Genomic DNA, 17,309 nt, shown 5'->3' with positions numbered 1-17,309 from the left:
AGGCGGGGCATAGAGGACCTACAATAATGTACAGTATTTGAAAAAGAATGTGTTTTTTGCACAGTAGCACAGTAGCACACGGTTCAAGGTTAGTGTGTGTCCTTTTTATTGATTTCTAGATGATATTTCATTAACGTATGCCTGTTACGTTTGAAAGATGAAGCTGCGATTATGGTAAGGGTTGTTACATTTCCGATGAGTGCTTGTGGTGTTCGGCCAATCACAATGCACTGGGTCAGCTGGCCAATCAGAGCAGACTGCGCTTGTCGGAAGGAGGGACTTGTTTGAGAGAGGCGGGGCATAGAGGACCTACAATAATGTACAGTATTTGAAAAAGAATGTGTTTTTTGCACAGTAGCACACGGTTCAAGGTTAGTGTGTGTCCTTTTTGATTTCTAGATGATATTTCATTAACGTATGCCTGTTACGTTTTCGTTATTTTATCGCGATGTGTTAAATGTGATTGAAGTGAACGGTTATGACAACACAACTGTAATAGCTTTCATTTCGAAGCAGTTTCTAAAAACATTTAACTAGAATGCAGTAAGACAACCTTTAAAGAGATGTCAATGTGTTATTTTTGTTGTCATTCTTGCTTCATATACAAAATACATAATTTATTAATGACTGTTAATATTTACAATGTTGATTACCAACCCACTACTGCACATGAAAAAAGAATGTGTTTTTTGAACATTAAAGCATGTCAACATTGTTACACCAAATACACAAAATAATGAGCTTTAAAAAAAAGCATCATATGACCCCTTTAAACAGGCCCAAAATAAGTTTAAATGTTCATTTCGTTTGTGGAGTTGGATTATGGAGGAAGGAGAATTGCTTAATTTCTTTGATCAGATGTACTCATCATAAACCATGTTGTCTTTTTATTTATTAAAAAGAAATCAACCCTCTAACACTAGCGGTCTCTATTTTTTTCTATTCTACCTACTTGTTTTCTTTTTATTTATTATTAAAATAAAAAAAAACTTACATGTACTGCATTAGACTAACCGAGACTTGTCGCATCACTTACACATTATTGCTCTTTTGTTGGTTTGATTGCTTCTATTGTCCTAATTTCAAGCTTCTACTAAATGTAACTGTAAACCCATTACATTATAAACGGCAACTTTCTGCAAAATTAATGTATTTTCAATTATTATACACATATTTTAATGGAAATAATTTTATAATTAATATATTTATGTAATAAGTCATATATGATAAGAAATCATTTTAATTAATAAACATTTACAACTAAATATTAACAGATAAACTATGCTGGCACTCATTCAAAGCCCCACATGTCACAAAGGGGCAGTACCAAGGATGATGCATCCCAAGCAACCAAACACTCCCCCTTTTATAGGCACACAGGCACTAATTGGCTCATGAAACTTACCCAACCATGATAAAGTATGAACACTGATAGGTTCACCTGTTTGGGTAACGCCAGCCAATTATACTGGGTCTATAGCTCACTCTGCTACACTAGCAAGTGTAAATATAGCAAGTGTGATTTCACAGCTGTGATCATCCATTAGCAAGCTCAAAGCTGCATGCATTCTGATTTATAAAACAAACAAACAATGCCACTCGCTATATAGAATTTATGAGTTTATCAAAACAAGCCAAAAGAATTCTGTAATAATGATGTAGAAACAGTTGAACACTTATTTCTTCATTGTAATCTGGTTAATTCATTTTGGACTGAAGTATGTAATTGGATTAAACAAAGAATATCTATTTTTCCATCTAATACTTGGGACATGGTGAAATTCGGAGTACATTTGGAGGACGAAAGTGTAGACTTTGTTGTAAATTGTTCAAAACAAAATTAATAATTTAACAAAATTATTAAAATACTTTATTCCCAAATGTAAAGTTTTGAAAACAGCTCCCCAGTTTAATGTCTTTAAAAAGGAGCTTGCCATGTATACAGAGGTCCTAAAAATTATGAGAAGTGATAAGGCCAAGAAATTATTTGATTTGTTTAATAAGTGTGATTTTGTTTAATCCCCTACATTGTTTATGGTTGCATGAATGTATTTTTTTTATGTTATCTGGATTAATGTCTTGTATGGCGGTTTGTTTCTCTGTTGTAGTATGAATAATGTGAATACCTCAGTCTGTGAGGACATACAGTTGTGTTTATGTTAGCCTATTTTGTTCTGTTAAGATGTTGAAATGCAAAAAAAAAAAAACAAGCCCAAAGAAACTTATAACAAGCGGATATGGCAACACTGCTGAGGACCAACGTAAAGCCGCCATTCAGTATTCGCTGCTCCTATTGGCTATTTCCAGGCTGATCTGACCAATCACAGTTAATTTATTTATCACGCTGAACGTGGGAATACATACTGTGATCTTCTTGAAAGCACAGTAGCACACGGTTCAAGGTTAGTGTGTGTCCTTTTTATTGATTTCTAGATGATATTTCATTAACTTATGCCTGTTACGTTTTCGTTATTTTATCGCGATGTGTTAAATGTGATTGAAGTGAACGGTTATGACAACACAACTGTAATAGCTTTCATTTCGAAGCAGTTTCTAAAAACATTTAACTAGAATGCAGTGAGACAACCTTTAAAGAGATGTCAATATGTTATTTTTGTTGTCATTCTTGCTTCATATACAAAATACATAATTTATTAATGATGACTGTTAATATTTAATATTTACAATGTTGATTACCAACCCACTACTGCACATGGAGCATCAGTTCAGTTGCTTCCTTCGTAACATATTATTTATATACAATTTTTGTTACTATTTTACTATGAATGCGTAAATACTGTGTGTGTGTGTGTGTGTGTGTGTGTGTATATATATATATATATATATATATATATATATATATATATACAATACTATAGTGTAACAGTGTTAAAAATATAATTAGTTTCCAGAAGTAATGTTATGACATTGTTTAAAACATAATTAAATTGAACTGATTTCTGAACAGGTTGCTGTAGTTAAATCACTGTAACATGGGGGTGTTGTCAGCACTGATGCGGGGGCTCGTGAGAGGAGCCGACAGAATGGCCGAGTTCACAAGCAAGCGCGGGCCCAGGACATTCTACAAGAGCAGAGGTGCGAGACCCACTGGAGTCCTCACCTCCAGCAGAAAGTTCATACCTGTACAGGCCATGATACCAGAATTTGTGGTGCCCAATCTGGAAGGATTTAACCTGAAACCATATGTGTCATACAAGACCCCTGCAGGGACCGAGCCGCCCATGACTCCAGAGATGATCTTCAATCAGGTGGTGGCCCCACAGATCGAGAGAGACATTGAGGAAGGGGTTTTCAATGAGGAGAATCTTGAGAAATATGGATTAGAGAAAACACAAGGGGGGAAGCTGTTCAAGCTACATCCCAGGAACTTTGTTCGTTAAGTGGACTTTGTGTTTCAGTGGTTTGCTGATGGACTGTAAACAAGTGTATGATGTTTTCTTAAACTTCTGAACAGAAGTCATGAAAAATTTGTCTCTTCATCGGGAAATTATTAAAAACTACTGGAATGAAAATTTCAAACCCCTAGCAAAACTGATATATTGCCAGTGAATAATTTCGTAAAGCAGGGGTTTTCAAACTGGGGGGGGGGGTCAATGGAAATGTTCACAGAATTGGGTATTTAAAAAATGTAAAACCCCTACCTTAGAGAAACAATTTTACAAAAGAAATAAATGTAGACACTTGCATTTATTAATGGGGTTATGGTTTATTTGTTACAGAAGCTCTTTCTGGTTCTCGGTGTAAAACTAGAAAACATCCTTTTCATTTTCTAGCTAAAATATATAGTCAGAAAATGACACTCAGTTGAAATAAAGATACAGTATCTCATAATTGCATATACTGAATACTAAGCAAAACTGTATATGATGCAACGAAATGTGCAGGTCCAAGTAACCTCAACTTAAAAGGTTTTTAAAGCCCATCGTATCAGCTGCGTTCAGGAAGAGGGCACGGGTTCAGACGGCTTCTGTTTGTCCTCTGGGCTCCAGTGCCATCGCCACACATGCATCATGTGGTCGTAGAAGGAGCAGGTAGCCATCAGGCAGGACAGAGACTGGGAGACGGGGTCTGGAACTGAACTTTTTTTCTGGTAAAGAACACTGGTCAGGTAGGTACCGCCCCGAGTCATCCTCCAGAGAGGTGTCAAAGCTGGCGGTGGGCGATTCATACTGGATCCTGAGATGACCTCCAGACTCTGTGAGCCCAACGCTGGTTTGGGGAGGTTCTTGAGGCGAGGGGGGTGTGGAGTTGCTTAGGGGGAGTCTGGACCAGTCTGCTCCATATGCCAAGGAGTTGTGTAGAATATAGGAGGCCAGAACTGGGCATGGTGCATCTTGTCCCTCTACAAACGTGAATATTAGGGAGAAAAACAGCATGAAGAGTAGAATTCAAAATCAGGAACTGTTCAAAACCTAGGGATTGGTAAGATTTGTAATGTTTTTAAAAAGAAGTCTCTTATGCTCACCAAGCCTGCATGCATGTATAACTCTTTTCTATTTGAATATATTTTAAAATGTTATTTATTAATGTGATGGTTAAGCTGAATTTTTTATTCCAGTCTTCAGTGTTACTTGATCCTTCAGAAATCATTCTAATATGCTGATTTGTTTTTTATTTATTATTAACTTTTATTATTATTATTATTATTATTATTATTATTAATGACGAAAATTTGCTAGTTAATATTTTTTTTCTTGCAACCCATGATACATTTTAGTAAAATAAATAAATAAGAGTATTTAATTGAAATAGAAATAACAATTTTTTTTTTTTGATAAATGTAATGCATTCTTGGTGAATAAAAGAACTAATTTCTTTAAAAAAAAATAATTAATACATTGACCCCATACTTTTGACCAGTAGAGTACATTTTGTAATGGACATATATTAAGAGTAATTCTTACCCATAGCTTTCTGGCAGTGGAGAATATGGAAATCATTATGCATACATGCAGCTAGCAGCAGGTGCTCTTGACTGGGGTGCCACTTGAGTCTCCACACACCTCCACCCACTGCAGTCTCACTCAAGGGCTGCTTCATGTTCCTCCCGTCCCAGAGCAACACGTTCTCATCATAGCTGCAAGAGGAACAAACACATAAACCGCTACACTGTTGAAAGCAGTCAATGGACATTTTTTGCCCATGACATTTCACAAATGTGTAAAAAGTCATGGAAATGCAATCATGGATTTTTTTTTTCTTGCTGGAGCAAACGGGAATGGAAAAAAATATTTGTTACAGTCTCCCATGTACCCCAGTCGGGTTTTTTTTAACTTACTGTGTATGCTGCATACTCCCATAGTGTGTCTGTGACAGGAAAGCAGTATTTACAATGACTGCATAAACAGCACGAATAGTCATATAGAACATAAGTTAAACAGTGACTCAATAAATGCTATAAGTAATGTCGCTGGCTGAAAACCCATAGCTTGTGTCTGACCTCTTGCTAGTGAAGTTAGGGGAAGAGGGACCCATTCTCAGATCCCAGACCTTTAGTTTACAGTCATCAGCACCTGGGACAGCAGTTACACTAAAAGTTATGAAGTTCAGATAAATACTTTTACATAAAAACATAAATCAATGCAGTGTTATTTTAGTATTGTATAACATACTATTAATAATTTAAATTTTTAATTTTAATTACAATTTAGTCATTTTTGAGCTTGTAATTTGTATTCTTTTTTAATATTTCTGTCCTGTTTATTTTAGTTAGCTGACAAGTTTTTTCCACATTTTTCATCTATTTTTTATATTTTATTTTATTTTATTTCATTTCATTATATTCCAACCCTGAATCAATGAGCATACATGCAACAGCACCACAGATGGCTCCTTTTGCTTGCTCTTGCTCTCATACCTGAATAAACAATCTGTGTATCCCAGTAACTAAATGCTGAGATCCAGGCTTCAAAGTCATGAGCTTTCCACTGACACACAGCAGTTAAACTGGCTTCCCCTAGAGACAGCGCTGTGAGAGAGCCGCTCGAGTCACTGGACACCACACGCACATCACTGCTACAAAAACACAACAGTAACCATTATATACAGAGACAATGCAATGCCAAATCATCAGTCCATCAATGACGAGCGCACCTTGCCTCTCACCTCTCCCTGTGGACCAGTCTAAAGACAAGGCCAGTCTGTCAGGACCCAACCCTGTGCTCAACTCGTACTCCAGACAACATGTGCCCTGCTACTGGAGACACAGTCAAGTCACGCAGAAAACACTCAATGAAGTACAAATACAACAATAAAATACAGTGTCCAATGCCTACAGTGTTTACCTCATATAGATAGATAGATATCATTATTATAAAAGGGATAGTTCACTCAAAATTCACCCAAAAATTCTGTCATCATTTACTCAACCTCAATTTTCCCAACTTGTATGAATTTCTTTCTTCTGTTGAACATAAAAGAAGATATTTTGAAGAATGTGGGTAACCAAACGGCTGTTGGTCTCCATTGACTTCCATAGTATTAAAGTCAATGGAGACCAAAAACTGTTTGGATACAAAATATTTAAAATATATTCTTTTCTTGTTTTCAGCAAAAGAAAGAAATTCATACAGGTTTGGAACAACTTGAGGGTGAGTAAATGATGACAATTTTCATTTGTGGGTGAACTATTAATATGATAGCTAATTAATATTATTGAATGCATATAATATAAATAATATATTTAATACTTATTATTAATACTTCCGACGAGTGCTTGCGGTGTTCGGCCAATCACAATGCACTGGGTCAGCTGGCCAATCAGAGCAGACTGTGCTTGTCAAAGGAGGGGGCTTTGTAGAAAACTAAGCGTTTGAGAGAGGCGGGGCATAGAGGACCTACAATAATGTACAGTATTTGAAAAATTATGTGTTTTTTGAACATTAAAGCATGTCAACATATTCTGTTACACCAAATACACAAAATAATGATCTTTAAAAAAGCATCATATGACCCCTTTAAACTGAATTATCTAACCTAATTAAAATGCTGTAAAAAATTTAAAATCATATATATATTTTTATATATAGTTCTTTTTCTAGACCAGTCCTTGAATGTGCATTTCACCATGTAGCGTGAGTGTGTGATTTGTCACCTGAGGTTCTATAAGCTTGTACAACTGGATTTCTCCACTTGCAGTGGCCATACCCAACACTGGGCGCTCTGATATCGGCACGTGACACCTGAGAAATTAGAACAAATAAAACACTCACAATTCATGTGCATTGGCCAGTTACATAAAGCATTTGACTCAGCATCAACCCCATTACTGGCCATCTGTCAAGAGTGTTACCCTACCTCATATACACAGGGCAAGTGGTGAAAAATGGATGGATGCCATCACATACAATAAATAACATACATAACATATACACAAACTGTACAACATACAGTACAATATACATATGGAGTGTGTAAGTGAAGAGTGAATTGTAGTGAGCAGATGGAACAGTGAGATTCACTTACCATTTGAGGTCGAGTATAGCAGGAGTGTCTCTCCGCTGAGTCTCAGTCAGTGGAGGGGGTTACAGTCAAACAGGTAAAGTCGACCGATTCTGCTCGGTGCAGTACAGTTTTCTGCGGTTTGCTGTTAACAGAAAACACCGTTTCAATCTAGGACTGACCAGTTAATACCACACAATACCATAAACTAAAGCCGAAAGATATTTTGCATTACCTTCTCATCGCCTTTTTTGAAGTGGGTAAGTCCCACATGCCAGAACATGAGAGCACTGTGCTATTGGGCACCACTCCACGGTATCAGCGCTCAGCTCCGTGTCAAACACCTGCAGGGTTCGGGTTCGAGACTGCCAACCCATTTAAGGGGCTCGGCATAATATGAAGCAACTTAGAATAGATAATCGCAGCAACTGACCAAGAAATGACTGCACGCGTAACTTACTGTCAGTCTGTGACCCCTACATGCATGCAGCACTCTAGACCAGCTGTTTTATTTAAAATTGTAATTTTATATCATTTTTTATTTTAAATGAATAGTATGTATTATAACTTGGTGTCAAATATTAGTTTCCAGGTCATAAACATTTTCGTGTAACTTCGCCTTTTATCGTTTTTACGAGGTAAACAGGACGCGAATGGCACAGCAACTTCCGGGTTGCTGAGTGAGGGCTGTCTGACCGGTGTTACGAGATTTTCGGTTTCCGAGATTTTCTGTTTCAGTGGGCGGAGCATACATGAATATTCATGAGTTCCCGGACTTGCGCGTGGAACCCTTATATATATATGCCATTAAACCTGCTGAGATACAAGGAGCGTGAACTGAAATTCTCAGTTCCACTTGGTTCCACGCGCAAGTCCGGGAACTCATGAATATTAATGTACACTGAAACAGAAAATCTCGGAAACCGAAAATCTCGTAACACCGGCTGAGCGTTTAAATCGCGCTCTTGATGTTTATGAGGAGCAGTTCCTGGTTGAAGCATGTAGTTTTCAAATTTTTATGATGTGATTTTAAGTTAAATGAGTATGGAGCAAAACTCCGAGTCAAAATCTGTTCTTTGCACATTGCTGGATAAGAACGACCAGTCCAAATATGTGTTTTTTTACGCAGAAACGATCAGCAGGTGACATAAACATAGGGTGAGTTGACATGAAAGCAGTCACAGCAGTTTTATATGCTGTACTCCTTTTAAAACTACTTTAAATAATACATACATATTGTATTTATTGTTGTGTGTGCAGTTATAATTTCAGGGTAAATAAACCAGTGTTGATTTAGTATTTTTTCTGTACTATTATGGTATTTATTCATATTTTTAATTTGCTTTTGTTTTTATATTTTCAGTTTTCATTTCAGATTTTGTATTTTTTCACGATTTTGTCATCATCTAAATATTTCTATTTAGCTTTAATTGATTTCATTTCATTTGTAGGTGGTTGCTTTGGTCTTTGCTTGTTCTTTCAAGTTTTTTTGTCTAACAGTTGTATATTATTTTATTTCAGTTTTATTTTTGGTATATAATTCTATAAATTATATTCAGTATATATATATATGTATATATATATATATATATATATATTTATTTTTTGTTAACAGTGACAGCACTAAATTACACACTCATATCAACATCATACATATTATTATGAATTGTATATATTGCTTATAATTGTATATTTCACCATGTCCTGTTTCCTGTAGATGTACCAATGGTGAAGATGTTTGGAAAACACATCTTTCAGAGGAGATTCTGTCTCAGCTTGTAAGGATTTTTTTTTTTGATGGAGTCTTTCTACATGACAGACATTTGTTTCTTATAACAATAATACAATGCTTTTATTTCTTTACAGTTTAAGACATTTTCATTGAAGTCCACAGAGGATTATACCTTCAAACTCAAGTGAGTCGCAACCTGAGGGCCAATTAATGAATCAATAATCTGATTTCTCGGTTGGCAAGATCTACTGTCCTCTCTGAGAAGCATCTCTTGTGTATGTGGACAGATGTGCGTGTAAAGCTGGCAGAGCGTTTGTGAAGCTGCAGGAGGACAGTGCTGTGCTGCATTTAGGATCGGAGCCCACAGACCTCAGTCTGTCCCTGTCAAAACTCAAAGACTCAGAGGGAAGGACAGAAGTCAAGGAGCTGCTTTTTAAAATGGCTGACAGCCTGCAACAGCTAGAAAGTCAAGGCAAGCAAAGATATTTTCAATTTTTATACTCACACATTTTTTTTAATAATAAAACCCTACCATACTAAATGTTTGCTGTTTTATCATTTTTAGGTTCTTCATCCTCATTTAGTCCAGTCAAGAGTCCTCAGAAAAGGAGTGCTGGTAAGTTAAGGCAGTACCTTTTAAGCATCAGAGGGTACAAAAACAGGGTGATCAACAAGGCATTTAATAAAGCAAGAAACATCAGTAGAGATGAGTTATTAGTACAAAAACGTAAATCACAAGATTCTGATAATTCGGTTTATTTTGTTACACAGTACAATACAGAAGCGAATAGAATTAAGAAAATTATAAAAAAGAATTGGGAAATTGTGAGTGATCCCCATCTCAGGGAAGTCATGCCTGAATTTACCTCCATTGCATTCCTGAAAGCACCTACGATTATAATAAATTAGTGAGAAGTCATCTTTCCTCTAAGAAATGAAGTACCTGGTTATGTCCGAGTGCAGGAAATTACAGATGTGGCAATTGCAATCACTGTGACAATATGGTCAAGACAAATATGTTTAAAGATGTAACTTCACACATTGAATTTAAAGTTAAATCATTTATTAATTGTAATACCTCGTTTGTAGTGTATCGGTTAGAGTTTCCATGTGGTTGTTTCTATATAGGGATGACTACAAGGAAATTAAAGATCAGATTAGCAGAACATAAGAATGCCATTCGAGTTTGTAACCCTTTGTATCCTATGGCCCTTCATTATAAAGAGAAAAATCATGGTAGCCCAAGTACATTGAAGATAATCGGAATAGAACATGTCCCCAGGTCAATAAGAGGAGGTGATAGGGTCAATAGGCTTTTACAGAGAGAGTCTTTTTGGATCTATACACTGAAAGCAACTAAACTTCTTGGCTTAAATGGGGAATTAGACCTGGTACCTTTTTTGTAATAAGAATTCAGATCTGGAAGTATTATATTGTTGATCTTGTGTGTGTGTTTTTGTGTTTTTTAAAGAAATGTATACTATGTACATACATAGATTTGTGGAGTCTGATTTATATATTTAAGTTTATTTTAATTTTTTTCCCTCTCCTTTATACATGATTATATTGTGTTTGATTTAATTTGATATGTAATCGTCGAACTTCCTCTCTACTGTTTGTCCTGTGTAGAACGACCAGGTGATGTTTGACTAATTAATTGCTGCTCAAAATGAACTCAGATTGTGTTTGTTACTCACACCCTGACAAAGGCAAAACAGCCGCAACGCGTAGGTGTGCACTTGTCACCTTTTTTAAAACTTTTTGAATAAGATTCAAGTGCCTTGGACTACTATTATTCTTACCTTTTAAACATGTTAGTTGTAAAGATCCAGGGGGCCTAATGAGTCTTAAAATGATCTTAGTATTAACATAATCTTACTTAAAATGCTAAAAAAGCCCTGACATTATAATTTTGAGTGCTTTTTTAAAGTTTATTTTATTAAAGCAGAAGTACCAGAGGTACACTGTATATCAGCTTTACTTAATTATATCAGAATAATTTGTCTAATTGTCAAAGCTCATTTAAAACTAGTGATGACATGTTTCTGTTTTAGAATTTGAACCTAGGAAACAGCACATGGGTCCAGTAGTAGAAGTCAGAAAACGTCTTCCTGGAGATTCTCTCATCAACCCAGGAACAAAAAGGTTAATATTTTCATTGACTTTATTCTCTAAAATTAACGAATAACAATCTTTGAACATCTTACACGGGGTATTCTGCTCACTGACCATTTCTGTTGATTTTACAGAAAGAAACCTGCAACAGGTGTGGCCTTTGACGACGAAGACGATGATTGAAGTCAACACGACCACAGAGTTTTATAAAAAACAGGATTGTACCTTTTTAACCAACTCAACACTATCTGTTTTTAAAATGTAACTTGGATAGAAATCACAGAGTGAACCGTTTCAAGTCATCATGTACCGTGTAAGGTTTTATTAAATGACATTACTAAATGATTTCTTCATATTTTTTCCTTTTGAAATGTGTTGCTAATAAAAATGGTATTTTTAAATAACTGTGTTCACTGAAAATATTATTTTCCCAAAGGAGTAGACAAAAAAAAAAGAGTCAGAAAATCAATTTAACAATTAATTGATTTAATTTTTCTCCTGTTAATATTAAAAACATCAGTTCACCCCAGTAAGCACAAGATTATGGAAACAATAAAAGTAATTGAAAACGAGCTGAAAAGGTCCAGTCAATCTTGTTACAAGGGAATCCACCTGAACATCGGTATTACTGGATGAAAAAAACGTTCATAAATATCGAATCATATTCACATGTACCGAATTTACATTCCAACGCACTTACAAGAAAGCTAAAACTAACTCGCCTCCTTAACCATAATGCTATTTTATATGATACAGAACCACACTCATGTTTGCTGGTGTCTTAAATCACTGCACATGTTCATTTCCAAAGTGAAAAGCAGCTTGCACTGATCTTTAGTTAGGCTGTTGAGGTTCTCCGTTAGCCGGAAATATATTCTGAAGTGGCCCAGACGCCTGAACATTATGTAAATAAGTGTTCAGTAGGTCAGTTTTCACATAGCTGGTCACAATTCATTTACACATTTCAAAAACTATGCTACATTTCCCTTTGGTCATCGTACATGAAAACACAGACTAGGGCCTCCTTATCGGTCTCTGCTTTCCTCTAATATCTAAGCTCCAAAATATCGATCATACTCTTTTACGCAGCAATGTCAGAAAAATAAGACACCATTATAGTACTACTGTGCAAGATTCAGAGATTAAGCACGGTTAGACTGTCACTGAGCGATAGGAACGGACCATCATGTACATCACTGACATGAAGGAGAAGCATCATTTCATTTCGAATGAACTATGATCGACTGATTTCAGGTCAAAATGAAAAATGTACACTTGTATCACGTTACAGTGCAAACGACAAAGTCAAAACCTCCTGCTATTCAATAAACAAACATTTCAAGGGTTCTCATAAAAACAATAATCAATAGCAATGACCTGATTTCTGTCTATCTGTAAGAATAGTGACTAAGAGTTCACCTTTGGCTTCACAGTGATAGCGTGACAATGAACTTTCTACTTGACATCTGGTGTAGGAGCTCTTTCAACTGACATCTGGTATTACTCAGCTTTTAACCATAATGCAACGTAAATTTTCCACCGAGACAGACACCGGTATCAATAATTCTTTCAGAATTCATTCATCAAACAAAGAGAGAACCCCCTGCACCCTACTGGTTTGGGAGACACAAAAGTCAGCACAAAACACGTATGCCATTTACATTCAATTACAAGACCACAAACATCTCCATAGCAGGGCTGGTTCGGTCCGGTTCGACTAAAGGCCTTTTAATCGGTCACGAGTCATTCACTATTGAGTGTCCGATTTGAAAACTTCAATGAAGGTGCACAGAGGTACATTTGCATTCTTCAACAAGAACAACAACAGGTCTGTTCAAAACATTTAAGCATAGTAAAATTTCTTCAACCCACAACACGACAGACTTGTCTTTTATAGCATGCTCTCAATGCAGGTACAAATCAACAGAGTAGGTCCGAGTAAAGAATAAAAGGTTTGTGAGGATAAACGGTCATAAAAAGAACAAGTTGCAGAGGCTGAACCCATACGAGTCCTATTCCTTGAGGGATGATTATGTTATGACATCAACACTACAATTAAAACAATTCAACATGTGATCCGTTCAAAGATAGTACGATCATATTCAAATTTAAAGCGATACCAAAATAAACCATACGGCCGGTTCATAGCCTATCTAAGAAATACATTCTCTTAGTTCCCATCCAGCACAGTAATACACGATTCCATAAACCATCATCTCCGAAATGCAGGAGGGGAGGCCCAATCACGTCCAGGCACCGACTGTGTCCACATCTCTGTTTAGAGCTCCCAGAAGAGCTGTTCTCTCGCTCCGCTTCCGAAGTGCAAATGGAAACAAGAACAACCCACCCACTGGGCCAGAGAGACGGATCCTCTCCAGTGAGAAAAAAAAAACGCACAAATGTCTTTCACCATACAGACACGGATCTGAACTTGAGGCTTATTTTTTTTTACATCTCTCCGTCTGTGAGATTAACAGCTGTTTCAGCACAGAGTGTCTGTATTAAATGACAACTGCACCTGTGAGAAGGCAAAATTAAAAATGATGACAGAGAAATATTTTAAATAATGTCGTTATTTAAGCATAGTAAAATTTCTTCAACCCACAACACGACAGACTTGTCTTTTATAGCATGCTCTCAATGCAGGTACAAATCAACAGAGTAGGTCCGAGTAAAGAATAAAAGGTTTGTGAGGATAAACGGTCATAAAAAGAACAAGTTGCAGAGGCTGAACCCATACGAGTCCTATTCCTTGAGGGATGATTATGTTATGACATCAACACTACAATTAAAACAATTCAACATGTGATCCGTTCAAAGATAGTACGATCATACTCAAATTTAAAGCGATACCAAAATAAACCATACGGCCGGTTCATAGCCTATCTAAGAAATACATTCTCTTAGTTCCCATCCAGCACAGTAATACACGATTCCATAAACCATCATCTCCGAAATGCAGGAGGGGAGGCCCAATCACGTCCAGGCACCGACTGTGTCCACATCTCTGTTTAGAGCTCCCAGAAGAGCTGTTCTCTCGCTCCGCTTCCGAAGTGCAAATGGAAACAAGAACAACCCACCCACTGGGCCAGAGAGACGGATCCTCTCCAGTGAGAAAAAAAAACACACAAATGTCTTTCACCATACAGACACGGATCTGAACTTGAGGCTTATTTTTTTTTACATCTCTCCGTCTGTGAGATTAACAGCTGTTTCAGCACAGAGTGTCTGTATTAAATGACAACTGCACCTGTGAGAAGGCAAAATAAAAAATTATGACAGAGAAATATTTTAAATAATGTCGTTTAATAGTCTTGTATTAATTGCAGTTCTTTTGAACTCTTTTCTATTCATCAAAGAATCCGGAAATTCCACAAATATATTAAGAAGCAAAACGTTTCAACTGTGATAATATAAAAATGTTTCTTGAGCACCAACTCAGCATACATTCTTAAAAATAAAGGTTCTTTATTGGCATCAATGGTTCCACAAAGAACCTTTACCATCCATGGAAACTTTTTATTCCACAAAAGGTTCTTTACAAGGTTCTATCTTGCCTCATTTTTGTCTTCCCTAGTTTTACAAAAGTTAAAAGGGTTAGTTCACCCAAAAATGAATATTAGCCCATAAATTACTCACCCTCAAGTCATCCTAGGTGTATATGACTTTCTTCTTTCAGACGAATCCAGTCGGAGTTATATTAAAAATGGTCTTTGATCTTTCAAGTTGTTTAATGCCACTCAGCGGGTGTTGCATGCATCAGTCCAAAAGAAGTTAAATAAAAAGTGCCCATCCATAAAAAAATAGTCTCTCACACGGCCCCGGGGGGTAAACAAAGGCCTCCTGTAGCAAATCGATGCGTTTTTGTAAGAAAAATATCCATATTCAAAACGTAATAATCACTTTAATGTAGCTTGCGCCAACAGTCCTACACGGAAGCAGCTCCGGGCGGATGGCGTATGAGGTCAGTGTTGCGCATGCACTAAAGTTGACAAAGACCTAAAAAAAAGAACAGAAAAGAAGAAAATACTACTTTTCCTTGTTACAGTATGTCGCTTTTGGATTAATATTTCCCACATTTAGTTAATCTTTTGCATCAATAACTACGGTTTGTTCAACTTTCAATATTGCCATTTTTCTTTCATTATTAGTCACTGAGGTATATTTACGTTGTCCAAAGTTGTCTGGCTGACAGAATAATCTTCGATGCTCAGCACTTCGACCACCTGCTCCATTTTGCTGAAGACCTGAGCCAGAGAGATGTTCTCTGACTTCAGCTGGTATTGAATCTTTGTGTGGTGCCGCTCCTTATGTGAAAGAATACGCAGAAGTTCACAATTTTTACTGCAAGCAAAGCAAGCTTAAAAGATACGCACATGTACGATTAGTTTTGTCAGCACTGCACAAAAACACCTTGTGAGAGCTTCTTGCGACTTTGAAAACTCAAACAAAGAGTGAAAAATTTAAGGGGGTCTGAATACTTTCCGTACCCACTGTATATTACAATCCAAACTGACAACATGGAGGTTACTTGTATACCACGGCCATCTGTTTTGGAGACATTTCAGCTGATGCACAGAAAATATGAAATATTTGCAATTTCAGTCAAAGTCTTGTCCTTAAACTTTCCTTTCTATATGTATTTCCAGTCTCAATCTCACCTTTAGGATGGCCTCAGGAAAATTCCTGTTGAAAAACCGTATCACTTCCTTGACGCTAGCGGTGGTCTTAGTTCGTACTGTTATCATGTATCCATCCCCAAATCTGAAAAATATAAATAAATAAAAGAACAAACAGTGAGTCTGCATTTTTAAGAAAACTGCACTCCTGTATCACACATTATAGTGGCTGAGACTTTTCAAACCTGTTTTTGAGATGCTGGATGCTTCCTAGGCACTTGAACCTGCCGTTAACCATGATGCCCAGTCTCGTACACAAGGCTTCACACTCCTCCATACTGCAAACAAATACATCAGTACATCAGTGCTATTAAAACTAAATGTAAAACAGAAATTAAGATTTATATAGTTACCACACCTGTGTGATGTCAACACCACAGAGCGTCCAGTCTTGATGATGTCAAGAATCAGATTCCATAAGAAACGACGAGCCTTTGGGTCCATACCTGTGGTGGGCTCATCCTATAACGAAAAACAACAGATCATGAAAAAAATAATGTTAAATTAAACACAGCTCAGCTGCAAAAAATAAAAATAAAATCCTAACCTTGTCTTGTTTTAAGGATGTTTTGATATTCCTTACTGGAAAACATGTTCAATTACTTGAAAAACTTTTTTATTAACAAGTTTGTTAATAATAAGTGACTTGTGTTCATACTATATTTTGAGTTTTATTTTTCTTACCCTGTTGGCAAATAGTTTTTTCTTGTTTTAAGAATAAATCCAACATAATTTTGTGACATATATGTTTTTAAAATAGTGTAAAAATAGTTTTACACATAGCACGTTTTACAGGAGTTTTATGCCTAATAAATTACCAATAGAGTAAAAACAATCCGCATAATTCAAGACATATTCTTTATTCTGTCAAAAAATACCTTGTATTTTTAATACTGAAAAATAATCAGTAGTGTGGTTAGCATAGCAACACGATAACATCAAAATTTACAAAATAAAACATAAAATAGCGCAAGATAACGTTTGTTTATTTATTTATATATTAATTACACATACATTTACCAACATTTGTTGGAGGTTTATGCTTAAAGAATCACAAATAGGGTAAAAAACAATAAACTTATTTTCTGCCAAAAATACCTTGCATTTTCAGCAATGCAAATTAAGCAATAGCATACCCTAGTGAAAAATAAATATACTAAAATGTATTTGAAATACATTTATTTCATGCTAAGTATAATACAAATACATTTACATATTTATGTGCTTAATAAAAATACACTGCAATTGTACTTCCTCTCACTGGAGAGGATCCGTCTCTCTGGCCAAGTGAGTGGGACATTTTTGATTAAAATTTTTTTTTT

The 17,309-nt window shown here is 36.1% G+C and overlaps 3 protein-coding genes and 1 pseudogene across 5 annotated transcripts in view; 2 read left to right on the top strand and 2 right to left on the bottom strand.

Moving 5' to 3' along the window:
* Window positions 1-17,309, bottom strand: part of abca2 (ATP-binding cassette, sub-family A (ABC1), member 2) — an 89,919-nt gene that overhangs the window by 4,692 nt on the left and 67,918 nt on the right. The window contains exons 44-49 of the mRNA XM_016291658.1: window positions 16,346-16,449; window positions 16,173-16,265; window positions 15,970-16,072; window positions 15,478-15,615; window positions 15,292-15,307; window positions 4,102-4,108 (exon numbers count right to left, since the gene is read on the bottom strand). Coding sequence (XP_016147144.1) covers window positions 4,102-4,108; window positions 15,292-15,307; window positions 15,478-15,615; window positions 15,970-16,072; window positions 16,173-16,265; window positions 16,346-16,449 — 461 coding nt within the window. The remainder of the gene's footprint in view (window positions 1-4,101; window positions 4,109-15,291; window positions 15,308-15,477; window positions 15,616-15,969; window positions 16,073-16,172; window positions 16,266-16,345; window positions 16,450-17,309) is intronic.
* Window positions 74-3,629, top strand: mrpl41 (mitochondrial ribosomal protein L41). 3 transcript variants are annotated; one of them, XM_016291656.1, is made up of 2 exons: window positions 74-88; window positions 2,969-3,629. In XM_016291656.1, the coding sequence occupies exon 2, from the start codon at window positions 2,994-2,996 to the stop codon at window positions 3,399-3,401; it is 408 nt and encodes a 135-aa protein (XP_016147142.1). In that variant the 5' UTR covers window positions 74-88; window positions 2,969-2,993; the 3' UTR covers window positions 3,402-3,629. The 3 variants fall into 3 exon arrangements, with proteins under 3 accessions (XP_016147142.1, XP_016147141.1, XP_016147143.1); XM_016291655.1 differs by lacking the exon at window positions 74-88 and adding an exon at window positions 2,313-2,402; XM_016291657.1 differs by lacking the exon at window positions 74-88 and adding an exon at window positions 2,313-2,405.
* Window positions 5,066-8,141, bottom strand: LOC107599922 (diphthine methyltransferase-like; annotated as a pseudogene).
* LOC107599923 (protein PAXX-like) lies at window positions 8,407-11,628 on the top strand. Its single transcript, XM_016291654.1, is given in 8 exon segments — window positions 8,407-8,577; window positions 8,579-8,619; window positions 9,179-9,239; window positions 9,328-9,377; window positions 9,481-9,665; window positions 9,759-9,809; window positions 11,248-11,338; window positions 11,443-11,628. Coding segments are annotated over 8 exon segments (606 nt in total). The 5' UTR covers window positions 8,407-8,499; the 3' UTR covers window positions 11,492-11,628.

This window comes from Sinocyclocheilus grahami, unplaced genomic scaffold, assembly GCF_001515645.1.
Source record: "Sinocyclocheilus grahami isolate Dianchi unplaced genomic scaffold, SAMN03320097.WGS_v1.1 scaffold275.1, whole genome shotgun sequence".
NCBI classification, from domain to species: Eukaryota; Metazoa; Chordata; class Actinopteri; order Cypriniformes; family Cyprinidae; genus Sinocyclocheilus; species Sinocyclocheilus grahami.
Note: the sequence above shows the minus strand (reverse complement) of the source record. Positions and strands in the feature narration are given on the sequence as shown.